The sequence below is a fragment of the Plodia interpunctella genome, chromosome 4, assembly GCF_027563975.2.
Source record: "Plodia interpunctella isolate USDA-ARS_2022_Savannah chromosome 4, ilPloInte3.2, whole genome shotgun sequence".
NCBI lineage: Eukaryota > Metazoa > Arthropoda > Insecta > Lepidoptera > Pyralidae > Plodia > Plodia interpunctella.
In genome coordinates, this window is record NC_071297.1 from 10,762,040 (window position 1) to 10,777,439 (window position 15,400).

Genomic DNA, 15,400 nt, shown 5'->3' on the forward strand with positions numbered 1-15,400 from the left:
GTACCGTTAAATTTGACGTTGATTTTAACCGGCGCGACGTTTAGACAAAATGCAGTAGCGTTTTTCTGCGCATGTTAAAGTTAACGTCAAAGTTGACGGTTCAACCCACCTTAAAATTAGTTATAACGAATACAAAAACCTCTTACGAGCACTTTTTCAAAGTGTTGATATTAACTTGGAACTTCGCATAATGGATCTAAGCAAGGTACCATATTAAAACTTCGTACGTTATAGAATTTCATAGACCACCACTTGCTTCCGGTGAAGGAAAACATCGTGAGGAAACCTGCACACTGGTTGATTATTAACTTGTGTGTGAAATGAATGAGGCAATGTCTAACCACTCCATTAATAGTGTCAAGAAACTTGTTGTGTGTGTTGTTTCATTCCACGTAATGAAAAGCCTTGAGTAATACTACTATGAAGATGTATAGATATTTTGTTCCTGTGTAACTATGACTCATGTCACGTTAGTAAACGAGATAATAATATTACAATACTCTGCGTCGCCGAAATTGCTTAACACAGTGAAACAAAAGAAAAAATTGGAATGACGTAGAATTTGCTAGCGCGCATTTGCAATTCCGTGCACGTCTCAGACTGTCCGCATATCTCCCGTCCCTGTCTCGCGCCTGGCAAATCATAACCACCTCTCTGTCTATTGCATTCGATGCAGGAAGCCGATTTTCAGTGTACGGTCCACATTTGTTTCGTTACAAGAATAGAAAGACATTGATTTTGTATACGACTGAATGGGATTTTGGGATTTTGAACGACTGACTTGTTTCAGCTAATTTATTGGAGTTGTGAATATGAAGTTGATAGTTTATTTAATTTACGAAGCGAATGTCCGTATAAATCGTCCATGCACCTAATAATAGTTAAAAGAAAACGATTATTAAAACATTGCTGGTTTTTTTATTACAGTAAATAAAAGCACTCATGCTAACTACGCAACACGAGATCGGCGAGTGTGAATTTTAATTTCCCAGTTGGAATCAGATAAAATCATTTAAAAAGTTGACTTGTTTTGTCTGATATGATCAAAGTTTTATGTGACTTTTTTAAAAATGCCGCTTTTTTCAGACAACGCATGTAAAAATATTGATGGACCACATCCGGAAATATGCGCCGGTTTAACAAATGGAAAAGTTAGATTGTATATTTCAATCGGCATATATTTACAATTCAAAACATTGATCGCCAATGTATATTTGACCGTTAATTACCCTGCTAGATCTAGATCTTTATGCCACGGTAATAGGGGCGAGTTTGCAATGTATAGCAATGACACATGTCATTATACTTGTAAATAAAAATGAGATGAAAAAAAATCTGTTTTAATTAAGTTAAAAATCACGTGTGACATGTATAACAAATCCATTGAAATGCATACATACATTACGCCTGATGTGTGTGTGTGTGTGACACCTTCACATAGCATTATTAAATCTTTAAAAAAATTGTGTAATAAAGCAGTTGAAAGTTTAATAAATTTACAATTATAAATTATTATGTTACGATTATAAACTCATATTAGATATTTTGTTTCTGTACAACTATGATTCGTGTCATTATGCCTGATAAATTGCCACATAGCATTATTAAATCATAAATAAATATGTATTAAAGCAGTTTTCTATTACGTAAATAAACAATACTATAACATAAACTAATCATAAGTATTTTGTCATGTTTCGCAAAACTTTTCGAATCCCTAGTATACACTCAATTATACAGCCATTTCAAGCCTCTGATATCAGAAAAACAACATGGATTCATTAAAGGTAGATCAACCATTACTAATCTTCTGGTATATAAAAACTATTTGTGCAAAAGTTTTGCCGCAGGGGGTCAGGTTGACTCTATTTACACTGACTTCTCGAAGGCCTTTGACAAAGTGAATCATAGACTACTTTGTAACAAGCTTTCCTCCTATGGTATTCATGGTAGTCTCCTTCGCTGGTTGGCCTCCTATTTGAATAAAAGAAGTCAGTTGGTGGCTTTGAGAGGTTACACCTCATCTCCCGCTGACATAACATCAGGTGTGCCTCAGGGGTCTCATCTGGGACCGCTATTATTTGTTGTATTCATTAACGACCTCATAAAGGATATATCATGTGAATGTCTTTTATACGCTGACGACTTGAAAATATTTAAAACAATAAACTCTTTAGATGACTGTAATCTTTTACAGAAAGACCTAACGGCTGTTTCTTATTGGTGCAGAATTAATCAAATGTACCTTAATATTGACAAGTGTTTCGTCATTACGTTCACTAACAAGCGTCATGGGATCGTTAATGATTACAACATTGACGGCCAGTCCCTAAAGAGGACACATGTTGCTAAAGATCTCGGGATTCTTTTTGACAACAAACTAACATTTCGCGAACATTACCACCACATAGTGCAAAAAGCAAATCAACTTCTTGGGTTTATTTTTAGATCTACCAAAGACTTCAAATGCACTCATTCTTTTCTTTATCTTTTTTATACGCTGGTCAGAAGTGTTTTAGAATACGGTAGCCCAATATGGTCTCCGCACTATAAGGTTCATATTGATAATATAGAGAGAGTGCAGCGTAAGTGTCTGCGGATTTTATGCTACCGCCAACAGTCAAAGCGAAACACCCCTGATTACGAAGCTCGTCTCATTATATTTAATGTACAGAAATTAGATACACGTCGAAAATATTTTGATTTCGTTTATTTTTATAAAATAATTCACTCCTTATTAGACGTCCCTAACTTGCTGGCTGAATTATCATTTAATACGAGATTTAGTGCTCGTAGAGCAAATCAAATAGGACTTTTTGTTCTACAAGTGTATCGCAATAATACCTCATTTTACAATCCCCTGGTTAGGATGGCTCGTCAATGTAATGAAATCGCCAAAGGCAACCAGACCTTTGACGTTTTTCTACCTAAATTGGCTTTGTATAGTAATACAATCAAAAATATTTTATACCACAAGACGACAGTCTAATCCATGTCGCTTGGACCACCATTGGTCTCCTCCTATTATTGTTTAGTATACTCATTCTTTTATTTTTATTTATATTATTTTAGACATAGTTTAAGTTAACTCTTCTTTTAGCTTTTATAAAAACACATTTTTTGGAATACAACCTAGATTATAAGTTTTGTTTTATATAATCTTGTTTAGATACAGTTGTAATCTGTTTTGTGTAATAATAAATAAATAAATAAAAATAATCATAATTACTTCTACTACACATTGATATACAAAATAAAAAAAATACTACAAATTATAAAAGTAACTGTTAATGTGTTATCCGTCACTATATAATTAGCCAACACGTCAAATACATAAATTGCTTAATTTAGTATAATTTCACATTCACATACTCATTACGAGTACGAGCAAATATAGGCTAAGGACATTTCACTACCTACTATGTAACTCAAGTGATAATTATTGAATGTTATATTTCTAGCATAAGTTTCAGAAGAATCTACACGCGAAAATCTACACACTGCCGACGGGATTGCATGAAAACTGCGTAGCCTGTTCGAGTGTTTTTATTTACCGCAATAGAAAACCAGCAATGTATACAGACTGCGCTAGGTTCGATAGTCTGCGATAACGTGGAGACATAGTGTGGTAATTATTTAAACAAATAAATATATAAGAACAAATCACACAGATTGAGCTAGCCCCAAAGTAAATTCGAAACTTGTGTTATGGGATATAACAAATGCATATATAGATAAACTTCCAAGACCGGGGCCAATCAGAAAAAGACAATTTTCCATCATGACCCGACCGGGGTCGAACCCGGGACCTCTCGGTTCAGAGGCAAGCACTTTACTACTGCGCCACTGCGAATCGTCGGTATTTAATAGTAGCCTGTTGGTTCATGCTCCTCCTTTTAAAACTAATTAATGCAAAGCGATTTCGTAAGTATAATTAAGGATATTATGACGTACATCCTTACAAACTTTTGCATTTATATTATATTTTTGCATATGTGTATGTTTGTTACTCTTTCACGAAAAATCTACTGGACGGATTGTTATGAAATTTGGTACACGGGTAGAATATAAGCTGAAATAGCACATAGGGCACTTTTTATCCCGAAATTCCCACGGGAGCGAAGCCCTGGGGCGCAGCTAGTTCATATAACATAATAGCTATTACGTATAGGATGACAATGGCCTCTAAAAATAGACACACGAATGACGCAACACACTTAAAAGGGGCTCAAACGCAAAACGTCTCTTTATAAAAATGTCGCGTTAGGGACTTGGATAAAATTTGATTTTTAAAGAAAAATATATTTATTAAAATTATATACTTAGTAGTAATTATGATAACATACTTTTGGTACATACATAAATGAAATTAGGGAGTTCATAATTACTCTATACTTCTACTAATCACATTTTATTCAAGTCTCTGACGCGATAATTTGCGAAAGAGACATTTTGCGAAAGAGACGTTTTGCGAAAGAGACATTTTGCGAAAGAGACATTTTGCGAAAGAGACATTTTGCGAAAGAGACATTTTGCGAAAGAGACATTTTGCGAAAGAGACGTTTTGCGAAAGAGATATTTTGCGAAAGAGACATTTTGCGAAAGAGATATTTTGCGAAAGAGACGTTTTGCGAAAGAGACATTTTGCGAAAGAGACATTTTGCGAAAGAGACGTTTTGCGAAAGAGATATTTTGCGAAAGAGACATTTTGCGAAAGAGACGTTTTGCGAAAGAGATATTTTGCGAAAGAGACGTTTTGCGAAAGAGACGTTTTGCGAAAGAGACATTTTGCGAAAGAGACGTTTTGCGAAAGAGACATTTTGCGAAAGAGACGTTTTGCGAAAGAGAAATTTTGCGCCTGAGCCCTGAAAGGGCTGACACCAATAAATACACCATTGACAGAGCATTACATTGATAAGGCAGTTATAGCCGAACTCACAGCCATAGTCGGGGAGGCCACATCCCAATTTCGTATTCAACTTGAGCCAACATTGAATATTCTGGAAGCTATGTGGATAACTTACCTATGTTGCGTGAATGTTTTATCACTTCGATATCGGTCGGTAAGTATTGGAGTTAGATTTTCATTTTCCATTTGTTATACAGGGTTATTTGTTGAATATACAATCTTTCCAGATTCCATTTAAATAATCACTATCACGACATAGTATAAACAAAGTCGCTTGCCGCTGTCAGTCCCTATGTATGCTTGAATCTTTAAAACTACGCAACATATTTTGTTGCGGATTTTTTAAATAGATAAGAGTAATTCCAGAGGAAGGTTTATATTTATGTAACATGCATAATACTGCACCCGTGCGAAGCCGGCGCCTCTTGCTACTATTACATAAGAAATGAAGCTTGTATTGGACCAAATAAAGGAGACAGCCAAGATTGATGTCGTACAGGGAGATCAAAACAATGGCTGAGGATAGAAAGAGATGGAAGGAACTACACAGACAAGAACGATGTTCTTAAAGCTGATTTTAGATTAACCTTTTCTTCGATTTCGATGATTTAAAAGCAAAAAAACCCCGTGTATCTTACATATTATTATCATAAAATCTATCTCTGATCTTTTTTCAGCATACCAGAACCAGAACCTTTAAGACAACTTCAACACCTTCGGAATTTCTACCCACTGTTCTATCTACTGGTTAAAAAACACAGAAGCACGGGAACTTTTCAATGAGTTTTGTTAAAATAAGAACAATGCTGCTCTGAATTCTAGTTTTATTTCAATAGTTCACAATTGGCAACCGAGGGGCATGCTAAAGTTTATTAATTGAGTTACTTAAGTGGCCAGCCAACTCGGAAAATCAGACTGAAATTGTTTTTCCCCCGTCGGTACTGCTGAAAACTCTATTGTCTATGGCTGTTTAATTCTTTATTCCGAATGACAGTGACAGATGTTAGCAGGTTGAACACTGGCCGGAAATCATCGGATATCTAATCTAAATCGACGAGAAAGAATGATTATGGAGTTGTGTTCTATTTTCGAACGATGACAGTAACAGCTGTTCGAGATGAAATTCACTTTGGCAGAAAATTTGACTTGACAAGAAAGGAATAAATGCGCCCATTAAAATTCAGTAAGTACTTCGTTGTACGGAGTACCTACTAATTCCATGGTCTGTTGTCTTGAACCTGAGTCCCTACTCACCTATGTATAAAAGGATATAACAAATAAGGGACCGATAAACAGCAAATTAGTAAATTTCAGTCAAGTCTAGTACTCTAGTCCGGACACGAGATCAGAAGCAAAAACAACCATTTTCTTCGGCTACTCTTATTAAGTAAATATTTTCTCTCTCTATTTAAGAGAATATTTTAATAGTCTTCCAGTCTGGTACTTGTTTTTATTTACTGACTCTTAAGTCCGAGATTCAAGTGGCTACCCTTTACATTTTAATTGTAGTGGAGATTATGTTAGGTTATTTTAAGAATTGAATGAGTTGACTTCCGTTGTTGTAAGGTTACGAGAGTATACAGATGAATATTTCCTTCCCTGTTTCGGAATACTAAACTTGTAGACTTTTATCGATGTTTATAGATTTTTTTTGCTAAAATATACTTATTTTTACACAAATATAAGATGAAAGTATGCGTTTCATGCGTCTACATCGTTGTCGTAATTGTATATCTAAGTGATGTCATTATATAAATTCATGCAAAAAAATATGATGAAATACCTAAAATGATTAATTTAATTGTGTGCAGATGTAAACAATAGAAACTCAAGAATATGGTAAAAAAAAATATTCTAACTTCTACTCACTTATATAACTATAACTGCAGTCATCCCCATGGTGTTGTGATTGTGACTCACCTGAAACAGACAAATTAAAATCTGTAAATAACCTTCATAAAAATAATGTCAAATTTTCGTGATATAAGAGTAAGAGAAACACCATATCAATATTTTAGACGTATGTTAACAATGAATATATTTTTAGACGTGACCACATTTTTAAATGTCACTCCCATTCAAGGTATCATCACGATATGACCACAAAACGTAAAACTATTCCATTCATGACAAAGAAGGTCGTGACTGCAAGAATACACACAAAAAGGGATATATTTAGATGGCTGTTAGAAACATTACGGGAAAAGTGAGCGAGTTTAACGTAATATGGGACATCATTTAGTCAACACAATTTAAAATTGTCTTGGCTGAGTACAGATACTCTTTTGCCCGAGAGTTCCAAAGTTGAAATTCGTTTGAATTAAATTTAAAAAAAAGAACTGTCTCCGAGTATTTTCATTACACTCTCACGAATTCGTTTTAAGAACACGTGGAGCTATTACGTAAGCTATTGTAAGACGTAAGGAGATAAAATTAAAGTTAAATTGTTACATTAGTCTTGGCTGTATACGACTGTTTTCCCTTGCGTGGTCACGGCACATCGCGCGCGATCGTCACGCGGCATTTGATTTGAATCTGGAACTCCTTAAAGTGCGGTAATGGCGTCTTCCTCATGTTTGTCTATAGTAGGGAGACGTATTTGGGAACAAACCCTCAATTCATAAAAAGGAACAAGCTTTATTAGTTAAAATCATAGGTTTAAATATTGTATACGAATTTTCTTCATATTATTACTTCACAATGTTTGATTTTGACAGAACAAGATAATATTCTACTTGAATTGAAATAGGTTGTAGGTGACTTTTGTGGTTAATTAAGGGGAATTTAATAACAGTAAACAATAATGAAATTTATTCTTAGATTCACTCGTACTACCAAGTCAAAAAAAATATTTGTTTAAAAATTATCATAATTATTATCTCCGAAAAATAACCTTAAAAAAAGATCAAAAACATCAAAAAATCTCATATCAAATTTAACTTTGGGCGCAAAAATTCTGGCGCCATTTTATAATGACGTAATTCTATACTTTATGGGCTGCCAGGAATTTCATTTTAGGCTTTTATATTTTTGACCACGCTGTCCTCTGAAGGTTGGGCGGGGTGTGTGGGGGGGATAAGTTCTTTATCGTAGGCAATGTGGGTGCTCTCACGTACGCATATTAGAAAGAAGGACCTCCGAAAAGTCGTAAAGGGGTCAAGTGAGGTTAGGACGCGTATATAATGTGCTCCTTTGAAGTTTTTATGTTACCGATTGATGTTACACCAAGTTTAGTGTTTGAGATACAAAAACAAAGGATGGAATGATATTTCGAGAATATATTGACATTCTGATATATCTACTTAATTATTGAAGACGTGAGTGGGAATCTCTTTGAATATTTCCAATAAACTGTATGTTAAGAAATATAGGTAAATTCATTGAGTTTTAAACCTGTATCTATATGTTGGAAATGAATTAGTAAGTAACAAATTTCGATGAAACTATAACTTCAAATTATTAATACTAGTTCAAAATTATAATATAAATAAATAAATAAATATATTAGGACAAATCACACAGATTGAGCTAGCCCCAAAGTAAGTTCGAGACTTGTGTTATGGGATACTGACTCAACGATACTATATTTTATAACAAATACATATATAAATAAACATCCAAGACCCGGGCCAATCAGAAAAAGATCATTTTCCATCATGACCCGACCGGGGATCGAACCCGGGACCTCTCGGTTCAGTGGCAAGAACTTTACCACTGCGCCACCGAGGTCGTCAAATATGATTAACTCAAAAAGCAATGAAATTGTACAATCAGGCAATTTCCTATTCAATACATTATGTAATAGGAATCATGATTCGATTTTTGAACAGCGTCACACGAGGAGTGTGCAAGCGTGACAGTTGAATGGGTGAGTGTCAAGGTGAGCGGATGTGTATCGATACGGGCGCATTGATGTCTCGAGTACTCGATTACAAAAGAGTGCACCGCACAATCGACGGATCGTCACCACTGGGAGTTTGACAGCAGCTAGTGATATGTTGGCATTTGTGTGGAAAATGTCAATGATTTTCTGAAAGACACGAGAAATTGTCTTTATAATATTTTTAGCGATCCAGTTTATTTTAAGCTTACTGGCATATAATCAAGAGCAGTAAGATCAATACAGAAAATTTTAAGAAAAAGATAATAATCTTTACTTGGTTTTCAGAAAATCGAATCGTCCTTTTTTGATAAGCAACGTCTTTGGAAGTTCTAAGAATAAATTGTGAGTACAATACACGATTCTAAAGTACAACATTTGCCTTGCACATGTGTCGCTTTTAATTGAATTAAAGTGATTTATGTGTTCACACATGAGTGCACTAATGTCGTTGATTGAATGTGTGAAATTCAGTTCAGTTTTTATGCACATTTTAATACCCCCGAGTGACAATGCTGTTTGTTCTGTCCGCATTGCTAATGGAATTTCCGATAGACGTTTTTGACAGCTGCCATAATGTTGTGGAATTTCATGTCAGTGGAGCCGGTGTCATGTGACTTTAAATCATAAATTTATCGTTTGTGTGGATGTCTTGATTACAAAGTAAGTGTAAATTAAATATAAAACAAAATTACGCATATTAAAATGTTAAGATTCAGAATAGTCACTTGAATGTCTGAATCATATAGATAAAGAGTTAATTGCAGTTAAAAATATTTTACTGGCTGGTTACACAGCTGTAAAAAGTAAAATTTATGATGAACATAGACAATTAAAAAAGCATAAAATGAATGTCATTTTATCGCCAGCCGGAGTGCGCGGTACTAGGGCTTCTTTGTCTATAGTCTTAGTTTAGTTTATGGTTGATTTGATATGGACAATGCCCCGTAATGGCGTAGTAATGTCACATAACAATTGTGACTAATAGGATGGTACAATAGTTGAATGACATCATTATCGTAGTGGAACTTAATAAATCTAATTAATAATTTACAAGAGCAGCGATTATTAGTAATATATTAAGTTATTTGGTCTGACATATGTCTCCAGATATTGAACTCAAACAAAATAAATTGAACAAAAATTATTATATTTTCGCAGGCTTGATAATTACCTACTAATAGTGACGCAAATTGTCTGTAATAGTAACGTAAATAATTAAAAATCATTTTGTATTTACTGTGCGTAAATTACACGAAAGCAAATTAAAATAATTACTTATAGGCAAAAGGGCCAAAGCGGTTTACAGCCCAATGTAGCACTATTTGATGTGATTAATCAATTTCATTCGCACGCAATACGTTATTCATATAAATCGATTCAATTTATCGGTACAATACTGGCCATCAATGGTCATCGGTTAGCCGCGATCGGCTCAAATCGAATAAGCGAAATAATCAACGCTGTTCCAGGTTCTAAATTCAAATTCTGTCGGAATATTGTTTAGCACGCGAGGAAACGGCAAAACAACTACGCAAACTCGAGATATTATAAATATATAAATTTTATTTCGAATGGAACTCGTTTAACACTTCAAAAAGGTTATTTTTGTTGCAAATTAATTAGGATTTAGTTTTAACTATGAAGCAGCGTGTCAACCAGAAAAAAAATTGTGAAAGAAGGGAATCATATGGTAGCTGTATGGTTAAAAAGTTATTATAAACTCGATGAATAATTTTCTATTAACATGTCCCTGATATATTTTTTAAATTAAAAATCTTAAGATATTATGTAACATAATAAAATTGTGTTAGTTTTCCTTTAGACCGAACTCGTGCTACGAACGAGACAAAATTAATATATTTAAGTTGACAGCTGTCAAAATCACGCACCCACCAGCGCCCGGGCAAAAGAAAAATATTCTGTGTGCTTTTTTAATTAATTAGTGAGGTGACAGCTGTCAAAATTCATACCGCATCCCATCAAGATTTTATGGTAGTTGGCGGGGGGCGGGGGGCGCGGCGGGCGCGGCGGCGACGTCGTTTCCTGTGCGCCGCCGTCTCGAGTTTTCTAATGACGCGAATATTTCCCGCCTGACGTTTAATTAACTATCAAAAGGGGCTGCAGTCTGAAAAGCCTGCTCTAATGCGTCGCTGCCAATCGTCAGGTCGCGCTTCAGTTTAGCACTACATTTTTCATGGATATGTTATATATAATTAACTTTCCTGAATTTATAATTCTGCGGTGTGACCCAAATCAATAACAGCGGTTTTCATAGACCACCACTTCTTTCCGTTGAAGGAAAACATCCTGGAAAACAGCACATTGGACGAATAAGTACATTAATAAGGTTTGCGTCTACTACTATCAGATGGCTGTATTTAGTTCGTCTAAATTGTGAATATTTCAAAAACGACTTAACCTATTTTGATGCCCCACGAACTAAAAAATTTCACTGATAGATCCTACATCCTTTTAAATTTCATCAAAATCAGACAAACGGTTCGAAAGTTACCGCTTTATAAACACACACACACACACACACACATACGATAAGAAGGAGAATCAAACCAATTACGAGTTACGAACAAATCACCACACCACAGCCTCCGCATTAGAATAATAGTTTTGTCGGTCTGTCCGTCCGTGCGTGGCGAACCGCGAAACTCTCTTAGTGACGGGAGGTTTTTGTCTTCTTTATTTGTTACAGGTCAATGTTTACTGTTCGGATGAGAATGTGTGACAGTAAACTGTTATTCATGAGGTATATACTCTGTTCTTACTAGTTCATCGGCTTTAGTGTTCTCTTAGTTATTACAATCACTTTAATAGTTACAGTTATATACATAGATTAATTACACTGCATCATTACCAGCGCTTTGGACGGAAGTCAAAGTAAACTATATTTTTTTTTACTTAAAAACGTATTTACAAGTTTTCGCCCATGTAAGTATAGTTAATTATATAATAGTACAAAATCTAAACGATACTGTCAAAAATGGACACGAAAAAATGCAAATTAGACTGACATATTAACAAATTAATGGGTTTGGAATAAAAATTGTAGTTCAAAATCGAATCGTAAAATGCGATGAGCAAAAGCGAGCAGCGATCAATTAACTAATTTTACCATAACGAGTAGCTTAAATTGCGGTAATCGATTAATATAGTTAAAGTCAATTCACACTTGTTCCAGTCAGTATCCAGCTTAACACACTCGATGTGGGCTAATGAGTTTTATTCATTGAATGGCTAATATTATTTGTGTTTATGGTTCTTTTTTTCTTTTCTGCAATTGAACAAAAATATAACATGCCAGTCTGTTTTACACACAGAACTATTTGCATGAACATTATAGGTACGTTTTCATCATTACTAATAAATTTATTGTTTCGTAACTTTTCTGTTTAGTACCTTGTTAAAATACCAAGCATTTTTTTATATCCCTAGGGTGTCTGCAGAAAAAAGTCTGCAGATGAAAATTTTGAATTTTAGATGAAATTACATAAACAAAAGGCTAACCCACGGATCTTTGTGATCCCTCACTGAACTGATTAATAAAAACATTATGCTGAAATAATATAACAGTAAGACGTTAATACGAGAACTGAAATACTATAGAAAACCACGCTTGATATAACCATCCACTCTAACACCACCACCATAAAGCACAATATTGGTCAACGGCGCAGAACATGTAAAGTTTTTTTTTTTGCAAAATTTAGACGTCCTGACGATCTTATTGGTGAAAAAATAGAGATCATTATCGCCCGTGACGCGTCTAAAAATAAAAAAGATTGTAAATTACGTACGGATGGCAACACAAAAATAACGAACTACCCGCGAGACGTCCATAATAATCAGGACGTGAATGGCCTGTTCTGGTAGACTATATTATGTAAAAAGGCCTTTTGAGCGTCTCAAAGGGATCAGCAGCGGTTTTGAACGGTTAATTACCCGCTGAAATTTAAGTTTGTCCTCAGTGATTCATGTAACTTGTGAGTTTTATCTTCAGTGCAAAGGCGATCTCGCTTTTTGCAAACACAAACTCTGAAGTTTTGCAACATTTTGAAGTAAAATATTAGATTAGTTTGGTTAATTATACATATATATATAAGTATATATATATTTTCCTTTCATCAGCACTTGATCACAATCATAATATGTTTCAGTATACCTTTTGACCATGTACTTTATTATGTACTTAATGTTATATTACTGATAAAAAATTATACATAAATTTATATATAAAAAATGGTAAGCCCTTCTGGCATAATAGGGACCAACACTGTTTGAATGAGTTTCTTTCGGCATTTCTTCTCAGCAGTGGTCGTTCCGAAATGCTAGTAGTTTGTAGCTTTGGTAAACATCATTTAATTTAGATTATGACGTGAAAAAGTGCCTGTGAAGGCCTAATTTCTGAATAAATGATTTGATTTTGATTTTGATTTTGATTTTGAATGTTCAGTGTTACGGGTATATAAAATCCACTGAAATCGACTTTAGTATAAGATTTAAGATTCAACAATTCATCCAATCGCGCTGAACTGGCACAGATCCTGTGTTTGTTAGGTGAAATAGTACATTCTCTAGGTTTCTAGGTTGAAATTATTCAATTACAAAAAAATGTACCACGATAAAAGAAATGGAAGTTTGAAAATACTTATAGGAAAATAATTTACAGAGTAAGATGAATAATCATAGCAGATCACGGCACATTGTAAATGTAAACTCATATTTTTGAAAATAAATTTCTATGTCTTCTTCAATAATTGACTAATTTCTCTTTGACTGATCAATATGTAACAAAAATTGAAATCAAATCAAAATCAAAATCAAATCATTTATTCAGAAATTAGGCCTTCACAGGCACTTTTTCACGTCATATTCTAAATTAAATGATGTTTACCAAAGCTACAAACTACTAGCATTTCGGAACGACCACTGCTGAGAAGAAATGCCGAAAGAAACTCATTCAAACAGTGTTGGTCCCTATTATGCCAGAAGGGCTTACCATTGAGCTTGAAGATCGTCTTAGTGCCCTAATAGGAAGTAGTAGGCCTACCATCAACTTTTACAGAACGATTTCATTGCAACTCAGTTCAATTTAAGAACCTAAAATGAATCGCATTCATATAAAAAATTAAACCGATGGTACGAATTTGCGATGCAGTTCAGTTTAGGTCGTAAAGTGGATCGCGTTAAGAGATGATGGTAAGCCCCCTGAAACAAAATTTATCAGAAGCAATACACAAGTTCACAATTTTACAACCCAATCCGACAGATCAGAACAACTATTAACTGGAAATCAACCTTCCCAAATTCATTGCAAATTCGCCAGTATCACCCCGGGATAGAGGTCGAGTTGTGCCATGATATGCAGTTGATTGTACGAGCAATACGTCGCAGTACTAATGTGTCTGCATAGCTCTCGGAACTGCATAACTCCACTGCAGCGAGTATGACTGATGTGCTGGATATTATCTATATTTTGTGTGAGTTTGACCTTGTCAGTTTAAGAAAATGTACTGAAACAGATGGCTTATTTCTTCTACTTACATTTGAACAAGAAAAATTAAACTTTATAGGTTATGATGATGATGAATTGGACTTATGAGAAGATTCTGGAAAATAAATCCAAGTAATTTAAAGAATGGTGGAAGGTATTATTGTTATAGATCCAGCTTTCAGCATAAACACACAGGATTACACGAAATATACGAACGATTTCGATCATGGCGACTCCTTCAACATTAATACATTCGCTAATGTTTTCGCATAAGGCTTTTGTATATAAACAATCAATGAAGGACGAGAGGAAGAACGTTAAATAAATATATTATAATATAATACAACAATAAAATTGAATCGAACGTTTTACGAGAATCAAGTAACGTCGCAGCAATTGACCATCAAGCACTTATTTATTTCAAAAACGAACCTAATAATTTAATTTCGTCTAAACATTAATTACGTTGACAACTAAACAAGACGAAGCTTTTCAATCATCGCTATCAAAGGCCGTTAATCCGCAGTGTACAGAGGAATTAAACGGTTTGTCTGTTTGTTCGTGCCGCGCGAGCTCGGCAATGTTTATTCGGCACTTAATGACGGCCCGACTGTCGCGATTACTGGAAACTCAGTCTGTTGATTAATTTTTAACGAGAACTATGATTGCGTTACCGAATTTTTCAAAGGCTGTCCTCACTTCAAATATTTCTTTTCTAGATTTCCCTCTTAAAAGCATGAACTTTATAAATGGAGGATTGCAAGAAATACAAATGCCTCTAGCACGACGAAAAACATTTTTTTTTGCGAACTATTGGTTTATCTATGGCAATACTTGTAAACTACATATATTAACTAGAACCTTTGTTATTTAACGTGCTCTATTATAGATAAAAACTAGTGCGAATAGTGTGTTTGTTGAGAAACTGCATCCACAATCACAACTTCACAACGCAAATAATCTAGTCTGGCGACTGCAAGGTCGTTGAAACCTTAGGTTGAAACGTCAGCAATATTAAATGAAAAAGATTAGTGCTAAGTCCCGTGAATATATGTAATTATGTATTCTAAGCGCGAAATTTCCAAAAACTTAGGTGTAAAAT

General features: G+C 34.5%; 1 protein-coding gene across 6 annotated transcripts in view; it reads right to left on the bottom strand.

The window, feature by feature from the left end:
* The window catches only part of Ten-m (Tenascin major), a 627,474-nt gene that overhangs the window by 225,505 nt on the left and 386,569 nt on the right, over positions 1-15,400 (bottom strand). For 4 of the 6 annotated variants that reach the window (XM_064435939.1, XM_053744004.2, XM_053744003.2 and 1 more), the window contains exon 2: positions 6,779-6,829. The exons of the other annotated variants lie outside the window; for them this stretch is intronic. In XM_064435939.1, the coding sequence (XP_064292009.1) occupies positions 6,779-6,829 (51 nt within the window). The remainder of the gene's footprint in view (positions 1-6,778; positions 6,830-15,400) is intronic. 6 annotated transcript variants of the gene reach the window in all.